At 52.8% G+C, this 13,508-nt stretch overlaps 1 protein-coding gene across 1 annotated transcript in view; it reads left to right on the forward strand.

Annotated features, from left to right (window-relative positions):
• The window catches only part of SYTL3 (synaptotagmin like 3), a 51,771-nt gene that overhangs the window by 25,572 nt on the left and 12,691 nt on the right, over window positions 1–13,508 (forward strand). The window contains exons 6-9 of the mRNA XM_040965393.1: window positions 943–1,012; window positions 2,413–2,485; window positions 4,475–4,599; window positions 9,433–9,567. Coding sequence (XP_040821327.1) covers window positions 943–1,012; window positions 2,413–2,485; window positions 4,475–4,599; window positions 9,433–9,567 — 403 coding nt within the window. The remainder of the gene's footprint in view (window positions 1–942; window positions 1,013–2,412; window positions 2,486–4,474; window positions 4,600–9,432; window positions 9,568–13,508) is intronic.

Here is a 13,508-nt window from a genome sequence, read left to right on the forward strand (position 1 = left end):
ACATGTGTCTTTGACTGCATGGTCCATGGAATTTTTTTTTTAAAGATTTATTTATTTTATTACAAAGTCAGATATACAGAGAGGAGAGACAGAGAGGAAGATCTTCCGTCTGATGATTCACTCCCCAAGTGAGCACAATGGCCAGTGCTGTGCCGAACCGAAGCCAGGAACAAGGAACCTCTTCTGGGTCTCCCATGCGGGTGCATTGGGCTGTCCTCCACTACTTTCCCAGGCCACAAGCAGGGAGCTGGATGGGAAGTGGAGCTGCCAGGATTAGAACTGGCGCCCATATGGGATCCTGGGGCGCGTTCAAGGCGAGGACTTTAGCTGCTAGGCCATGCCGCCAGGCCTGGTCCATGGAATTTTTAAATCAGATCCTTGGTTTGTGTCATAGTTCGTGTCTCCAACACCACGTTCCAGGCCCAGCAGCTCCTGAGTGGGGCTGAACGACGCACCTGAGACAGATGCGCTTTGTTGCCGGCCTTGTTCACACCCCTGCTGCTGCTGAAGACACGCACCAGTGCCTCTGCAGGTTCCCCACTGGCCATGTGACTTTGGTCCCAATGAGATTTTTCCAACATAGAACTTTTTTCCTGTTTCCACTTCTCTTAGCCCAAGCTTGCACTTCTGGCTCTTTCTGTCACTGTGCTCTGATGTCAGACAACACAGGAAGCCACATGAGACCCCCTGGAGTGCGGAGTCTTGGGTTTTGGAGCAGCCTGGTGGGGGAGCCATGCCACGCGATGGCCTGGGCAGCGAGCATGTTCAGCTGCCAAGAACAGTGCCCCTTGGGGTGGGGAGCAGAACCAGGAAGGATGGTGGAGTCTTTTTCTAAAAAGTACGACATTGGGCCGGCTTTCCAGAACAGTGACGCGCAGTGTGGCCTGTGGCACTAGTCACCCGCTGGTTGTAACGTTGGCCTTTTCTGTTTCCTCTTGGCAGCAAGATCTCCGTGGTTCCTCCTACTCCCCCTCCTCTCAGTGAAAACCAGTGTGGCTGCAGCCCTGGGGGGGTAACGTATCTGCCTGTTCGAGCCCTGTGCCCCTCGGGGGAGATAAGGCCAAGGTACCTGGGGCTGGAGGAGGCAGGAGACCCAGGCCCCAGGCGAGGTTGGAAGTGAGGTCAGCCTTGGTGGCCACAGGCCATCTGCATGGTCAGCTGGCCGTCCCTTCCTGCCTGCACCCCCTGCAGTCTCCCCTCTCTGTTCCTGGTGAGTCGCCTGCTTCCTGTCCCAGTGGAGAGCCTCTGAGGTTGCAGGAGACGTATGGGTGTGTACAAGTGGAAGATGCTATGCAGTGAGAGCAGACTGTCCTCGTGCCTGCAGGCCCTGCTGCACGGCGGGCCAGTGCTGACCGGGCCAGCAGATGCACGTTTGATGTAACGTCCTTGGGAGAGTTGCCCAGGTTTCCAACCTGAGAGGGGCACATAATTACACGTGTCTGACTGCCTCCTACAGCTGTTGCGAGAAGTCTTCAGTAATGATGTCTGTGCTCGCGCTGGACAAGCACCAAGTGCCAAAAACATGGCCTGATTCTCACCATCATTCTGTGAATTAAAGGGAGCAGTTTTATCTGTAAGAGTGGTTGTGTCTGCTGATGAAAGAGGAAGCTTATTCATTTCTCATTCCCAACTGGGACTCCAGGGTAACCTATAAAATCCTGCCCAACTTTCAACTAGACATTTTAAATTCTCCACAGTTATTCTAACACTTAGGTGTTCAACGTTAGGTAGGTGGGTGGATGGATGGATGGCTGGATGGACTGATAAGCAGGTGGATGGGTAGATAGGTAGGTGACTGGATAGATGGATGGATGGGTGGGTGGATGGATGGGTGGGTGGATGGGTGGGTGGATGGATGGGTGGGTGGATGGATGGGTGGGTGGATGGGTGGGTGGGTAGATGGATGGATGGGTAGATGGGTGTGTGACTGGATGAATGGAAGGATGGATGAGTGTACCTTGGAGGGGAAGTGATCTCTCTGTTGTTTCTTCTTTCCTTTTTTCCTCTTCTGCATTGGGGAGCAAAACTCCTTGGCCCAGGCCGGTCACCTTGTGCTGTGCAGTGCTCTCAGCCCCTGTGTCACGTGCGGGTGGGGCCCGAAGAGAAAGGTTAAACAAGCAGTAATCGACTTGTGGACAGTCATCAAGCCATTGAGCTGTCAGAGGCAGTAAGCTGCCTGTAAGAGGCAGCTGTTATCTTGTCTCCTTTTAATGAGGATGTCAGGAGAAACGCTGAGTAAAGATGATACCCAGCTCTGGGAGGACTCTGCCCTCTTCACCTCCAGACACGTGTGTCCACGCCCATGCCCACCCCCACCTGGCAGTGTTGTGGGGCTGGCAGCCTGGAAGCTGCAGGACAAGGAACTCAGTCAACCATGACCCTCATGCTCTCCTGTCTCTATTTTACATACAGGACCTGGGCCAGTTTAAAGGATTTAATAAATCATTGGAAAATTTGTTTCTGTCTGTTACCACCCACATGAAAAGTAAGTGGATGCTTCACAAGAAGCTTTCCCTTTAACCCTGACATCCTTGGCTGGGCCTGTCCCCCAACTCTCTGTGTCTCCCTCTCCTGCACCTCCAGCAGCCTCTGGTCCTTTTGCCTGTGGGAAGAGGGTATGCCATTTCAACCCTGCCCAGCACCCTGGCCAATCTGACTTGGTGCTGTAGGCAAAGGGAATGAGCCTGCAGTATCAGCCCCTGGAGTTGCTCTTCTGTGCAACTTGTGTTTTCCTGTTGATGTTGAAATGCAGGGCCAGAAGCTGCAGGGGAGGCCCGCGCCTGACAGGCGAGGTTGGGCGGGCTGGCCCTGCATGGCCACTCCCAGCTGCTGGTGCTGCCCAGGGAGGTCAGGCCGGCAGGAGAGACAGGTCCTTCCAGTCCTTTTAATGATCAGTAATTTCTAGATGCTGGCGTGCTGGGCAGTCTTAGACAAGAAAGAGAAAATGAAGACTCTGGGCGTCATCCAGGAGTCACCCAAATTCCTTCCTGTTCCATTCCCTCCCCGCTAAGAGTACACAGGAGATGTCTCCGTAAGCAGTCCACGCACACTCCATATTATGAAAGAGCAGTGCATGAATTTCAACCAGTTTTGAACCAAACTGTGTAACTCTAGGTCCCAGGAATTTCCGAAGTCCCCTCGCCTAAGCCTGCCCATTAGCAGTCAAATCTCTCAGACAGGTTCTCCCTGTCCATATATCATGAACTTCCCAAGTGGATCCAGTTAGATGCAGGCTTTGGGAAGCTCCTGACACACAGCTGTGGGGGAGGCATCCCCTGAGGGCTGGGTGACCTCGGACAGCCTCAGCGTCTCACACCCCATGGGCTGCCATTTGCCTAGGCAAGGAGGTCTTTGAGGACCAAGGTGTGCTGGTCTCTCCGGGTGCCAACCACAAACAGATGCATGTGCTTCTGGGTGTAGACTTGAGAGCGTGGGTGGTGTTGCTGGCAGAGGGCAGAGCCTCAAAGGCATCCCAGGGGTGAGGCAGGTGCCAGCAGCTGGGGTGACTACTAGGGGGTCTCCCTTAGCAGAAAAGCCACATGTCCTGGGACAGAGCTGTGGGTGGTGCAGACAGGAGCTTGGGGGTTCCCACAAGTGGATCACACCTGAGGCCTGTGTGTTCCCTGCAGGTGGCCGCTGGCCACATGCAACTAACCCCCTACCGCAAGGCTGTAGAAGAAGCCCCAGCTTTCATAGATCATAGATGTGGCTTCATGAATCATTTTATTAGAGTCCATGTTTCAACGGTTACTTTGGACATAGTTGGCTAAATACAGAGTTAAAATTAATCATACCTGTTCTTTTTACTTAGAAAAAAAAGTCATTTCCTTGAAAGGCAAATTTAGGAAGGAGGGATCTTCTGTTTAGTGGTTTATTTCCCAAGCTGCTACATTGGCCAGTCCAGGCCAGGCTGAAGCCGGGAGCCTGAAATTCCAACTGAGTCTTCCCCTGGCAGGGCAGGGCCCCAGGTACCTCCTCTGCTTTCCCACGTGTGTTAGCAGGAGGCTGGATCAGAAGTGGAGCAGCCGGGACTTGACTCAGTGCTCACGTGGGGTGCTCACGTTGCTTAACCACTGCATAATGCCATCCCCCTGAATCCTACTCCACCTCACTTCAAAAAGCTCAGAGAAATAGAATTATTTTGTAAGGTGTGTGGCAGGAATCCCTAAACAGTGGGCTTGTCCGGTAACAGCTGCCTTGCAGTTGGCGGGCGTGTGTGGGGCAGCCCATAGTACAGAAGAAGGTGGGGGTGGGGCCTTCCTTTCATCCCCTACCTAGATGTTGGCTCTGCTGTGGTGGTGTGAGTCCTGTGTGACCACATGGGGCTCTTGAAGGACCCCAGCCCTCCTCCCGCGTCTAGCACGAGGGTCTGGTGTCCAGGAAGGCGTCTCAGTCCTGGGCAGTAGTCATGGTGCCCTGGGACCCTGGACCTGTGGGCTGCACTGCCCCACCTGCCATCCCTTCTGTCTTCCAGAACTCTCCAAGTCCCAGAATGACGTGACTTCTGAGAAGCACCTGCTGGCCACTGACCCCCGGCAGTGTAGGGGTCGCTCCGAGAGACGCAGCCAGTCTGACACGGCCGTCAACGTCGCCAACAGGGTACCCAGACCTGCCGCCTCCGAGCTGTTGCCTTCACACTGTCTTTACAAAGCTTTCCCTGTTTGTCCTGTAGATTGGCTTTTCCTGTGATAGCAGACATTGGGCAGCTGCAGAAATGTAATCAGGAGCAGGTGTATCTGGGCAGGGCTGGGCAGACTTCAAGGTCATCTGGAAGCTGTTCAGAACAGAGCAGGCTGGGACCTGCAGTGGGGACGCCAGGGTGTCCCGGCAGCTCCACGGCCAGACCGAAGGCTGGGAGCTTCCCTGCAGGGCCGACATTTGCTCTCTCTGTGGGGTCTGAGGACCACTCATGGAGTGTCCAGGATTAGGTCTCCTTTCCATTCAGAGCCAACAAGCTGTGGTGAAAACCTGGCCCGAGGGAGCTTTGGCACTGTTAGTGCCACGTAATCCTGCACAAGCAGGTGGTAGCTGTCTCTCAGGGCATCCACACCATGAGAGAACAGACCCCTAAGGAAGGCTGTGAGGGTAATAATTACTTTGCTTTGCAAGGGATTAGCCAGTCCCAAAGCAGGTGCACAGGATCGGAAGATCAGGGCCAACGTGGTCAAGGTGACCTGGCTGTCCAGGCACCCGCACCTGCTGTTTGCAGGCCAGACAGGGCTGCTGTACTCAGCTGGATTTGACAGGACAACACAGGTGTCCTCTCTCAGCAGCTGTGGGCTCTCCTCAGGGCGTCTTCAAGCAGACTGTCCCTTAGGCCGCACTGTGAGTTGGCCCCGCTGTGCTGCTGCCATGCTGGCATCCTCTCCCGCCTCCTGATGCCTCTCCACGTGCGACCATCCTCCCTCTGCACAATGGACACCTGAGCACTAATCCCTGCTCTGCCCCCAGCTAAGGGCTCTTGTAAGCAAGTGTAGGAGAGTGGGTCACCCCGAAGTGCCCTTTCTGGGCTGCCTACCAACAGGCCATAGCTGCCCTGTCTCATTCTATCATAACTGTTCCTGGCCGGGAAGTATTGCTCCATTTTACATTCCAGGAAACAGGCTTGGCATGATGAAGTCACACACCCAGAGTTCTATGGTCAGAACATGTGGGGCTGGGGTCCCTTCCCTGGGCTGGACTCCAGACAGTCGCAGATGCATTTCCAGCCAATCCCCAAAACTTCCCACCCCAGCCAGGAGTCAGGTGATGGACATGCTGCCAGTTCCTAGGCCACAACTTAGTGCCAGGTGTCTCAAGGGTTTGAAACATGTGTGCTTGGTGAGAGTTTGAAGTCCTGCAGTGCGGGCAAGGTGAGGTCATGTCAGCATCCCGTCTGCTGTGCTGGAATCCGCTCCCTTGCTTCAAGTGAAGCAGATGGAGGAGAAGCCAGCACCTGCCAGCCACCTGCTTTCCAGGACTCATGGAGTACGGCAAGCTGGGCAATCTTAGGATGACAAGAGGTTTATTCTGGCTCAGGGCTCTGATCTAGAGCTGAGGGCTCACCTCTCACCAGCAGAGTCCAGAGGTGCTGTGGGGCGCCAGAGGCTGAGGCTGGGAGTGTGCGCACCCACCGGTGTCTTCCTGCCTCCCTCCCTCTTGGGAATCCACCTGTATCCAGCCATGGCACCAGGAGGGCTCATCCAAGCCTGGGTGCCCTGTAGGAGTTCCATCTAAACCCCACAATCCAGTGAAATTTCTGCCCTCTTAATTCTGCATGATGGGAGGGTTATGTCTCAGCCCCTGGGGTTGCACCTGAACTACATCTGTTTATGAGGTGTTCTGGGCACAGTGACACATTTTTATTTTTTATCAGTGACACATATTTATCACATTTAGTTCTTTTATTCATTTATTATTTAAAAACCTGTTTACTTATTGTTTGATTTTGAAAAAGCAAAGTGTAAGAGCTTTTCTATCTGCTGGTTTACTCCCCAAATAGCTGAAGCCAGCAGCCAGCAGCATGTCAGCATGATTTTAAGTATATCCTAGCACTTTCCCAGGCATATTAGCAGGAGCTGGATAATAAATGGAGCAGCTGGGACAGGAACCAGTGCCCAGATGGACGCCACTGTTGTAGGCAGTAGCTTAATGTGCCATGCCACAATGCCAGCCTCCATGTTTAGTTCCTAAAATCGCACTGACAAGGATGCTGTTCCTCCCCTGATCCAACCCAGTCCCTGAGGTTTAATGTGTTTGATCACATGCCCCGATGGCACAGAGCTAAGATGAGCCAGGGCTAGGAGGACCCAGAACTCCTAGGAGGACCCAGGACCCCAACATTCTCAACTCTTTGGGACTTGGCTCTGTGCTCCACATGAGGACGAGTGAGTCAGAAGGGTCCAGGGAGGGGCTTCTGGAAGCCTGGGTGATTCTCGTAGTCACCTGGGCCAGTGGAAGCCATCTGCTGCTAGCACTGACCAAGCCCGGTGGCATGCAGGTGCTATTGGGCGTCACAGTCCCTTTGGTGTTTGACCTTTTCTATCCCGAATGCAATCCTGTGAAGTTTTCACTGTCACCCTCCTTGTTAGAGATGGGGACCATGTCCTCAGAAGGGACAGGGCCCGGTGGAGCCAGGCGTTCTCACACCATCCTGCCGTGAGGCGTGTGTTTCCCACTGTGGCATGGTGGGCAGAGCGAGGGTCGCCAGCTCAAGGAGCCACAGGCTTAGCCTTCAGCACCCAAGAAGCTGACGCAGTGTGGCAGCCTTGGCACAGGCCATCCCAGCTGCTGGTGCTGACAGGCGAGCCTGCCAGATGGTGGGGGGCATGGTCTGACGGGCTGGAGGGCCTCAGGGGCAGAAAAGGAGGTGCAGGGCATCTAGGAATGCATCAGATGAGACCTGTTCCTCGTTGACCTTGCCTCATCCGCGATGATGAAGGCCTCATTCAGAGCAGGCATTTCCCCTCTGTATCCAGCCCAAACAAGGCAGTTATTGAAATACATTTTTAAAAAGTTTGTCTCAAGAGCATGGATGGGCAGCTGGGGTCCCGACCACCCCCACCCATCCCGATAGGAGCGGACCCAAACCTTCAGGATTTACTGGAGGCAGGGGCTTAGAGCACAAAATTTTGGGCATGCCTTAGCTTTCAGAATAGCATGGACTCTGCTAGTGGCTTTGAAGTACTTAGTTTTGCGTTTCAGGTCCCTGCGAGGTCTTTGAGCTGTGAGCTTGCTGGGCTGTGCACTCCCTGCTATAATGATGGCTGGCTTGCTCTGTGCTCCTTTGGGGAACTTCATGTATCAAACCCCACACTAGGCAGCTTAGCCAGAGCAGGGGTTTGGCCACAGTTGCTCATGTTCTTGCAGTCCTGGGGCTGAGGTCTGAGTCAGGGCCCTGGGGCACCTGCTCTTCCTGATGTGTCACAAACCTTGCCCTTTCCTACCTTGACCTTCTCCCCTCCTCCATGCTGTCACCTCCCAAAGCCGTGCCTCCAAATTCCTTCCCACTGAGGATAAAGGTTTCAAGCTATGAGTCTGGGAGCACAGTGCAGCCATGGTCCCCACCGAGGAGGAACATGGCTCTGTGCTATGGGTGGGTAAGGGAGCGATCTTTTTCTTCTGCTTCTTTCTCCTTTTGGGGCAGCCCTTATTTTTGGAATCTTCTCACTGCACCTGCTGCCTCCTGTAGCCCTCTGCCGCCTCCTCCGTGCCTTTGGTTGATGCTTCTCTGTGTAGGAGCAGCAGCCCTCTCCCTGTGTGTCACCCTCTCTGTGTCCAGTTCTCTGCCTGGCCCCTCAGGGTCTGCAGCTGTAGGGACATTTTCCCCCACTGGGCCTGTGATGGCTGCTCCACTGGGATGCCGGACCCTTTGTTCTTTTCCAGTGCCTGATGACAGCTCACTCAGAGCACATCCCCGGAGACGCCTATGCTGAAGTCTCCCTCGCCTTTTCCCCGTAGATGCGTCTGCCTGCCCGATTTCCCTGCATCTCTTTCTCCCTGTGAGCGAGGGAGCCATCAGAGAACGGATGTGGCATCTTCTCCCCGTCCCAAGCTCCGGGCCTGAGAGTGATGGGTTGAACATAGTGTCGCTTAATCAAATGTCTGTTGGAACTGAGCTGACCTCTGGGTGTGGGTTGTGTGAATTGTAATGTGGAGGTCACCATTTCCTTTCATTTGTTCTCTTTCTCACTTTATTCCTGAAAATGAAGACTAGTGTGCAACTGTGGGATGTCCAAGTTTAACCCAGCATTAAGATCTGAAGTCTGCATTTTGAAACTTGCCATTTTTGGCCAGGAGGAGGGTTTCCCAAGCTGCCTGTTGAGTTTGCTGCTCTGTGCCAGCGCTGTCTGGTAGAACTTCTGGCCAACTGTGGAAGTTGTTTTCTCAGCTAGATGAGATGGGAGCCACTACCACAGGCTTCAACTGAGCAGTTAAAATGTGTCCAGTGTCACCAAAGAGCTGAGTTCCTTGGTTCTATTTGGTGTCAGTTAATCTGAACTTAAATCTAAACAGCCCGTATGGCTAGAGGTTACTGTTTGGAAAGCACAGTCATGCCCATTGTAGACGCACCAGCTAATAGCCAGGTGTTTTTGTAGAATTTAGAGGTACATTTCGGTTTTCCCCTATTTTATGAGCATGCTAGGGCTAAATAACTCAGCTTACTAGTTTGAATATTATTAAATGCCAGGATTATTGTTAGGTCAACATTTGGACTTTAATGTTTTTCCAGCCTGCAACTCTGTCATTACTGCTCATCGGTACCAAAGCTTAGCAGTGTCTGCTTGAGGCCCTGCAGGGGAACGGGGCTTGGGGGACGGTGGAGGAGTGGGAGGGTTGGGGTAAGGGTGTGGGGGCAGTGAAGTATGGGAGGGCCTGGCTGCTGGGCGTGCTGGGGGGCACCACACCTGAGCAGATGGAGCAAGGCTGATGGGGTGACCTTCCCTTCCCCAGAAGGTCAGTGCTCCAGATGTCCTGAGGCCCTTTGGCCAGGAGAAGCCCAGAGACCCTGCTAGCCCTGACCGGAAGCAAGAAGACCTCTCCTGCAGCCCAGAATCCGGCACTGTATTCTCCAGAGGCCTGAGACACGTGAGTCCTGTCCCACCACCCCAACACACAACGTGCGGTGTCACAGGAATGGACGCACGGGCAGGAACAAGCTGTTGTCCTCCGAGATCAACCAGACCAGGACAACAGAGCTTGGCAGGAATGTGTTGCTTTGTATTTAGAGAGAGAGAGAGAGAAAGAGAGAGAGAGAGAGAGAGAGAGAGAAAGTATATTTACCTCTTGCGAACATCATCATACTTCTAGAGAATAATATAAACTAATCATGTTATTTGACAGGCAGATTTGCAATTTGATAGTCTAATTGATCAGATTTTCTTTTTTAGTTCTTTCTGTGTCTTGTCTAGCCACAAGCCATGAAGCTATTCTTCTATATTTCCACTGAGAAGCTTAAAAAAAACCAAAACTTTGCTCTTGATTTAGGTCTGTGTCCCAGCTTTGTCTTTATTGATGTTGAAGCTCGTCTTTTGTCGGTCTGAATATTTAGTCCATTTGTTGGAGACTGACTTCCCCTGGTGACTTTGCTCTGTTTTCTGGGCCCTTGATTCCATCCCGCAGACCTTGTCACTTGCTCTAGGCCAGCAATAGTCTTGGGTACTGTAGTTTTGTGACTAAGTCAAGGTTGGATTACATAAGACTTCCAAGTCGGTCCTTTTCAGAGATCACTTTGTGATATTTTAAGTGCAGTTTCTGTTTATAGACAGACATTTTTAGTCATTTGTTTAAAATGTAATTGAATGGCTGGCTTTATTCCTTGAACTGTGATGGATATGGTTCAGTAGAGAGTTCTGGATGTGGGGTTCTGAGGCCTCAAAGTCAGCTCCCTTCCCCATGACGTTTGCCCTTAGACAATGACAAAAGCTCTCTAAACTTTAGTCCCCAGCTGGGGCAATCAGTGTCCCAGTCCTGTTTACTGCCTTTTGAGTGAAATGAATCCCATGGTGTGACATAATGTTAAGAAATCTCTGGAAACTGCCTTCTTGGCTTATGGTCCAGTTCCTGCAGTGACGGCGTGTGAACCAGCACACGCTTTCTGAAGCGCTGATGCCCTCGGGTTTTTGTGTTCCGCTGTGAAGTGCTGTTGGGCTCTGAGAACTGGGCACGCCTCCCTTTTGTTTGTGATTGTCCAGCAGCAGGGGGCGGGCAGACTCCACACTGCAGGAGAGCTCACGTCCACTGTTCAATCCCCGACCCCCTTGTCACACTGACACACCATGGTCCCCGTCCCTATCCACTCCTCCCCAGCCCCCGGCCCCTGTGAGCGGGTGGTTCCCTCACCTGCAGAACCACAGACCTGTTTCCCTTGGGGTCTTGGGAGAAACATGGCACTTTGGGCGCTACGTGAGGTCAGCCCTGCTGAGTCAGGATGCTTAACCTGACAAAAGCCCAGGGGAATGGCGACACAGAGTGTGAGCAGCACTGGTGGGGTGGCGCCTTGGAGCCCTGAGGAAGGCATGTAACTTGCAAGGCATGTAACTTGACCGCTTTAGGACTGGGCTGTCCAGGGGGACCGTCATCAGTCACAGGTGGTCGCTGACCACAGGGATGTGGTTGAGCTGGTCTAAGACTCTGGACATTAAGGCTGGCATGAAAAAAGTGTAAGTACCTCATTCATAAATGTTATATAAACCCATGTTGACAGTGGTTTGGATTAGAAAGACGTACTATGAACATCTTATCTATTGCTCTCTTAATGTAGCTGATGAAGCATTTTCTTTCTTTAAGAGTTATTTGAAAGGCAGAGTTTCAGAGAGACAGACAGACAGAAATCTTCCACCTGCTGGTTCACTCCCCAAATGACTGCAAGGGCTACAACTGGGCCAGGCGGAAGCCAGGAGCTTGGAATTCCATCCAGGTTTCCCACGTGGGTGGCAGGGCTTGAAGTATTTGTGCTTTTCTAGGAATGTTCACAGGGAGCTGGATTGGAAGTGGAGCAGACAGGACTGGAACCAGTGCTCTAATAGCATGCTGCTGTTGCAGGAGGCAGCATAATCCGCTGTGCCACACCCCGGCCCTCGGGCATTTTCAAGCACGTATTTTGCTCACGTCTGTACTGGACAGTGTCGGTCTGGAGTCTGTTTTTGGTCAGAGCAGGACCTCTTTTCCCACTGTTCTCTGGGGCAGTGGGTGGGCGTCCCTCTATCTACTTCCGGCCCAAGAAGTTTGTGTTTTCCCCAAGTTCTTCAACTGCTCTGTAGGTTTAAGAACTTTGTAGGTCCAGAAACCAGCACATAGGCATCACCCTGTAGCCGCTGGGGTCCTGAGCAACCTGCCATATCTTGTTCTGACCCCACCTCCCTGGGCCCTTGCTCCCTCCACTCAGCCAGGCCCCTTTGAACCTTAGGATACCACAGATAGCCCCAAGCCACTCCCATGAGGGCTTTGCTCCAAGGGTACCTTGCAGGGGAGGAGAGCCTGTTTTCTCTCCAGCTCCTTCCCTGGCCTGTGTTTATCCCTGCCCTTATCACCTTCCTGGCTGTGTAATTGGCTTATCTGTTGCTATGTCCCCCTCCGCACTGGAATGCAGTTCGCCAGGTGCCTTGAGTACTATCCGAGCCACAGTGGTCTTCTGTAAATACTCCTGGAGTGATCGCATGGTCCTCCCCACCCTGGGCTGGTGCTGCCTGGACCCAGGAAGGTCCTGCCACGGTGGATGCCACTGTCAGCAAAATGGAGCTGCAGGAGTGAGGGACCCGCTCAGGTCTGCTGGGGCCCCAGGCCTCATTGCCCGCAGTGTTTGTTGACCTGCGCCGTAGTGTGGTTCCCCTGACCCACAGCCCTGTGGTCTGGCTTCACCCGCTTGGTGCTCAGCCAGACCTGGAATGCTGTCAGGGTTAGGGGCAGGGTGCTGGAGCAGTGGGGTAGAGAGCTCACCTGTCTGTCTCCACGCGACTCACTGGGCCCATTGATCTTGGCTGGAACTCTCTCTGATTTGTGCCCTTGAAACTTAGGGTCACGAGATGGAGTTATGGCGCATTTACATGTGTCTTGTTTCAGTTAGACCAAACGAAACGAAACGCCCTGGAAACGAAAGTCCCACAGCGTGAACAACCAGTTATTGCTTCCTGTGAACATTGCCTTCCCTTTAGGCACATCCTGTCCACTGAGCTGGGGCTCGGAGAGCCAACTGGAATCTCCGTGTACTACGAGAGTATCCGTGGGCCGTACAGTTGGAAGTTGCTCAACTTCCCATGTGGTCTTCAGAGCAAAGGAAGCAAGCTGCCTTTGGGGCCCGCGGTGGTGAACGTGGGCTGGCAGGAGTGCAGAGCAGTGGTCTTAGGGGCTGTTTGGATGCTGCCATGTTTATGGAAGGCAATTAGCAAAACATCAAAGAAACCTTTAGCATGCATGCTCTTGGGGGCCAGTGCTGTGGCATAGCGGAAATCCTAAGTAATGGGTGCTGGGTGTAGTCCTCATTGCTCTACTCCTTTTTTTTTTTTTTTAAAGTTTGTTCTAGTATTTATTTAAAAAAAGTGTGTGTGGGGAGGGGACACAGGGCTATGTGGACCTCTGATTCTGATTAGGATGGAGAAGTTCAGGGGAGGGAAAGGTGATGAGACCAATGTGTCATCTGTGTCCGCTGTGTGGAGGCAGGTCAGTGGGCAGGGAGAAAGTGTACTGCTTCTTGCTGTCACATTGGTTTTGTGAGGCCTCGATGCAGGGAAGAATGTTCTAAGGGAGTCACTGGAGTAGTCTTGTTGTTCTAGAAGGTTGTTGGCTTCATTACACCAGAGGTGTAAATTCCTTTCTAAGCCCGTTGGCTATCCTTGTCTACCTCGGTGTGCCCAAATACTCAGGTGCTTATTGTAGAGCTGGCCTGGAGTGTTGTTGTAACTTTTTCTTTGCATCTTTTGATGTGGTACTTGAAGCCTTCTGTTGCCTTAGACGAGCCAGCTGTCTTGTCTTTCGTGTGCATCTGGGTCTGCTCTCCATTCTTGCATGAAGGTCAGCCACTGAGGTGGCCC

Source organism: Ochotona curzoniae, unplaced genomic scaffold (assembly GCF_017591425.1).
Source record: "Ochotona curzoniae isolate NIBS_2020 unplaced genomic scaffold, NIBS_Ocur_1.0 scaffold_3890, whole genome shotgun sequence".
Classification (NCBI taxonomy): domain Eukaryota; kingdom Metazoa; phylum Chordata; class Mammalia; order Lagomorpha; family Ochotonidae; genus Ochotona; species Ochotona curzoniae.